Source organism: Grammomys surdaster, unplaced genomic scaffold (assembly GCF_004785775.1).
Source record: "Grammomys surdaster isolate TR1022 unplaced genomic scaffold, NIH_TR_1.0 82370, whole genome shotgun sequence".
NCBI lineage: Eukaryota > Metazoa > Chordata > Mammalia > Rodentia > Muridae > Grammomys > Grammomys surdaster.
The window spans coordinates 1-5,071 of record NW_021607037.1 but is presented as its reverse complement, the minus strand read 5'-3'; the positions used below and the strand labels follow the sequence as shown (position 1 = coordinate 5,071).

The window sequence follows — 5,071 nt, the reverse complement described above, 5'->3', positions numbered from 1 at the left end:
TTTGGCTGGAGAGTGAGCCGAAAGTTGCTAGTGTGGAGGCTGGAGGCGTCCTGTGGAGATAGAGGAGCTGCAGGAGGAGCCTGACAGGCCATCCCACAAGGGTGGGCACAGGGAGCTCAGAGTCCTACCTCCCAGGAGTCCTGAAGCCGCTTACAAGCCACCTCAAACTGTATGTCCTTTGGTGAAAGCCAGGAGACTTGGGCATCCCCAAGGGACATACTCCACTCCAGCAGGAAGTGATCCCCAGAGGGGCTGATGCTGATGTCCGTGGGAGGCGGTGGCTGAACTAAGGGAGGGAAACAGAGCGTTTATAGGGGTTGCATACTGAGGCAGCTGAGGACAGCCTGGCCGTCAGGGTACCACTTTTGCTGAAACCTGCAAAGTGCAGATTTGGCAGTGATTCTGGACATTGAACTCAGTGGGGCCTCCTTTTGTCCTGCTGTGCACTGATGCTTTCTGTCCAGCAGAGGGTGCGGTGAGTCAGCGGGCCCCCTCTCCTGCTACAAATCCTCACAGTTCAAATGCCTACCACTGACTGCTCTTGCCCAGCATAAGCCTAATCCCCCGACCCCCAACAACTTCTTAGACTCCAGCCCCACCCTGCCCCAGACAGAAGCCTTTGTCCCTCTTCTTGTCTAGCTGCAGCTCACTGTAACCCCTGTGTCTGTCTTTTTACACCGGGCTAAGTTTATCTCCTCCCTGTTCCCTGTATCTCATGTTTTCCCTGGATTGTCCAGCCATCTGAATGATGCCTCCTAGAATAGGATATACATGCCTGGTGTATCCAGCATGCCCCACTGTCTCCAGATCTCCCCCTGCAAGTCCCCTTTGCACACGTGGTTTCCTGTCTAAGAAATGCTTCTGTGTCTGTGATCCTCTGAAAGCAAGTACTTGGCTGCAAGGCTCTTTCCTTCCTTCTGGAGCCCGTCCTAATTGCCAGAGCTCTTTGCCTTCCATCCCCTGGATGGAGCAGCTGGCTCTGAACTTTTAAGTCTATACCTCTGAGTCCCCAGGAGGATGGACTCTTTTAGACACAAACAGCAGTCATGTGATCAAAGCCCTTAACCTAACATCGTGGGTGGGCAACGAGGACTCACAGTGTCCCCCTAAGGGTACATACACTAGGGTCTAGACAATACAAACCTAGTTTCTCCATAGGCTGCAGTGCTGGTAATATGTCTGCTTCAGTCCCTAAGAAAACCTCACAGATGACCCTTGATCCCACTTAAGGTCACGATGTAACCACGGGCCTTGTGGGCCTGCTGCACACTCTGGGTTCCAGAAAGGGTGTGGGAGCCTGGCTCTTGGTCAGAAGCATGGGAAGTGCCTGACAATGTGACTCATCATGGTCATCTCTGCTCCATGGTAGTACTCGGGTAACCTCTGTGGGTCTTGGAGACTCAAGGACAGGGCAAGGCGTTGCAGCCCTGGGCCAAGACAACAGAGAACAGGGTTTTCTCCCCTGGAAAGTTGTACAGGAGTCACAGGCACAGCTCCTCCAGGAGGGGAGCTTTGTTGCTTGATAGGTGGCAGAAGCAGCTGGGACAGGGGCAGCCTCAGACAGAGGCCTCCAACCCCAGGTCAGGGTCCTTAAACCTGGCAGACCCTCACTGTAGCTCATCTCCAGTATCCTGCCCACTCCTGCACCCACTGCCTAGCAAGACCCCAGCTCCTCACCGTGCTGGGCCAGGGGAACCGTGAGCTGAATGCCCAGATCACGATCTGGCTGGAAGGAGTAGTAGTCTTCACTTGTGATGGAAAAATCTGTATGCTGGATCTCACATCTTCTGGGCACACAGCGGTGGGATGATGGGCACTCTGTCCATAGGAGGTCTTTACTGAGGTTACAGGACACTAGGTGTTTCCTGTCAGGGAACTTTCGTTAGTTTCTACTAAGTGACTGCTTTTCTCCAAGAGCAGTGTTGTCTGGCAGTGAACAACACACACACAAACACACAAAAAGGAGAAAGAGGGAGAGAGAGATAGAGAGACAGAGACAGAGAGAGAGAGACATAGACACAGACACACAGACGCACAGATACACAGACACACAGACATACAGAGATGAAGACTCACATGCACGCAGAGACACATACACACATCTTATATACATGCAAACAAACACACATACACACACAAACATACACAGAAACAGAGACACACACACATGCACACAGAGACACAAAGACAAACACGTATATAGAGAGACATACACATACACTGACAAAGACACATACATACACATATATACTTACATATACACACACACATATACAAAGACATACACACACAACACAGATTCCCAGACGCACACATACGCACATGTACAAGTACATGTATCTGTCCATGCAGTGTGCATACTGATGGGAACACGCACACGCTAGATCACTAAGGACTATATCGTCATTAGAAAATGTAGAATAAAACAAACAGCCAAGGATGAGGAGCCTAGATGTTTCCATGAGGAATATGGACAGACTCACTGCATGCAGGCATAGACCAGAATCTCTAAGGACTTGTGAGAAAAGCAGGCAAACTCTCAGCAGGCTGGATGCAGCACATGCAAAGTCCCTGGGGCTGCCACCCGGCCTGTAACTGGATGTATAGTCTGGGAGTGTGCACAGTCTAGCGTCTATATAGTTGATGAGCTTGCTCAAGCTACATCACAAAACATCTGACTGAAAACCGGGTGGAGCCTAAGAAGCCCCTTGCTTCAGAGACTTCTAGTTGAGCAGTGCATTATTCTTGGATTTCACAGTGAGCTTTGCTGTGTGCAGCACCTCGGACCAAGGTCATATAAATGGGCTAAGGTCATTCTCGAGGTCAAGTTTATTTGCTCTCCTCCCCTTTTGCGCATCTTCCCCTGCAAGGTTACTATTCCCAAGTAAATAAACTGAAGAGAGACGTCGTACAGTTTACAGATTAGTAATTTCTCTCTAGATGTGGAGCTCCCAGGACAGCCAGCGACCTTCATACAATCGAAGCTCTGCGTCTGAAAACCAGATCACTCTGAACCTTATGATCACTTGGTAGGTGCCTCAAAGCCCATCTGAGACCAAAAGGACCCTCTCCCCAAGCCCCTACTGAATTCCTACATTTGTGATGTCAGCACAGGGTGCTCTTTGGCAACTCAGTCCCTGACATCTTCTTTAGTTTGTATGCTTGTCAGTCTGTCCTTTCCCTGTCTCCAATGACTTTCTCTGAGTACTGGCTTTCCTGCTGTAAGCAAAACAGTCATGGGTCTGGACACAAGGAATGTGTTTGCATTGTGTTTGTTAGTAGCAAGCAGGCAGGGACTGAGACTGCTGAAGTGAGAGACATGTTCTGGTGCATGATCTGAAGAGTTAGGATGATGGAGTAAGAAGATAGCTCCATCATGGTCATCGTAAGTAGATTGAGTGGTGGTGGTGGTGTCCAGCTTGGTCAGACTTGCATCTGAATGGGAGATAAACTTAGAAGTCTTAAGCAAGGAGGAGGAAAGAAGGTAGAAGACATTTAACACCAGGCTTCACAGTCATTTAGTCAAGCTGTGATCGCTTCCCAGTTAATAAAGAGAGATGTCCAGACAGCACAGGCTGGACCATCCCCGCAGCAAGAGCGGAATACGGTTTAGAGCATTTGGAGTCAGAGAAATGGATTACTTAGATACAAAGGAGAGGGGCTTGCGTGGCAGACTGGTTCATCTGTGCTGGAGTCAACCATCCACATCCTGTCCACAGGGTCTCCAAAGACTGCATATAGACAGCCAGCCAGGGCTGCATTTACAGACCCCACGCTCTCCAGTGGACAGAAGAGAAAGGGGAAGCAAATAGAACACAGGGGGAGATGTGTCCGTGGCCAGCAACACCAGTGGGCTCAGTGGCACTCACTTCCCTTGCTGGTGGTAGAGGGTCATGTTAATGATTTCCTGGGCATCCTCCGTGTCAGCCCAGCTGCAGGTGATGCGTTTGGTGTAGTCATTGTAGCACTGCAGAGTTTTCAGGGGGACAGTTCCTGGTGAGGAGAAGCAGAGAGTCAGGAGAGGCATCCTCTTCCCTCAGGTGTCCAGGTGTCCCCTGTCCCTCTCACTCCTGTCCCATAGGAGTGTCGTTTTTAAGACAAGGTCTTTCTACTTAACCCAGGCTGCCTGAAACTTGCTTTGAAGACCTTGCTGGCAGCAAACTCAGAGAGATCCTCCTGCCTCTTGTTTCCTGAGAGCTGGGATTAAAGGCATGCACCACAAAGTTCTGGTCTCTAGCTTCCTGTTGAGGCCCAGGTGATCAGGTAGAGGGCCCTGAGCCTGGTGTGTCTGTGTTGGAGACCCTGTTGAGGACACTCCTTTTCAGTCAGGATCCTGAGATCCCAGTGGATTCTCAGCCGTGGTGTATGTTCTGTGCTGCACATACCCTCATGTAGGGCATTGTTCAGGCCTACCCTGTTCTGTGAGGTGCCACTTAGTAGGACAGACATAGCAGTGCCTGAAAGCACTTGGCATATCGCTTTCCAGGGTCTTGATCTGCTCTGTCATGGCCTCTCTCTAAAGCTGGGCTTGCTAACGTGAAAGTAAGTCCTAGATTGTCATAGAGGAAGTCCATGAAGCTCTGGGGAAAGCCTTCTAGCTTCAGGACACTCCAGAGTAGCCCATACGGCCTCTGAGTAGAGGAGAGGGCTAGAGATATTGTACGGGAAAGATCCTTAGGTTAAAGCTGCTAAGAGCAAGGGTTATAGGACTTGGAAGTCCAAAGAGGAAAAGCAGGTCAGGGGGATGAGCAGAGAAGGCACTGGCTCATTGGAGGTTAGGGTTTTAGGGGATACACTGAGTAATATGGGTGGAGAGGGACACTGTTGAGCTGAATGTTCCAGGGACAGGCAAGGACGAGCAGGAACATGAAGAACAGGGAAGAGAGGGGCCAGGGGAACCCTGAAGGAGAGAAAGAACGTAGGAGAGTCCAGAAAAACCAGACTGGATACAACGGCCAGAGCTACATTGGTTCTGGAAGGTTCTGGGCTTGTTTTGGGTACAGCTCCTTCTAGACCCAACACAGAAAAGAGAGGATGAAAAGGGAAGGGGTCTTCAGAATTACCTTCTGCC

General features: G+C 50.3%; 1 protein-coding gene across 1 annotated transcript; it reads right to left on the bottom strand.

Moving 5' to 3' along the window:
• Positions 1-6: 6 nt before the first annotated feature.
• On the bottom strand, positions 7-4,027 carry LOC114635288 (interleukin-3 receptor class 2 subunit beta-like; the record flags this gene model as incomplete). The annotated part of the gene is made up of 4 exons (XM_028783948.1): positions 3,870-4,027; positions 1,678-1,865; positions 129-286; positions 7-50 (listed from the first exon to the last, which is right to left on the bottom strand). Coding segments are annotated over exons 1-4 (548 nt in total), but the record flags the coding sequence as incomplete, so codon positions are not given.
• Positions 4,028-5,071: the final 1,044 nt, after the last annotated feature.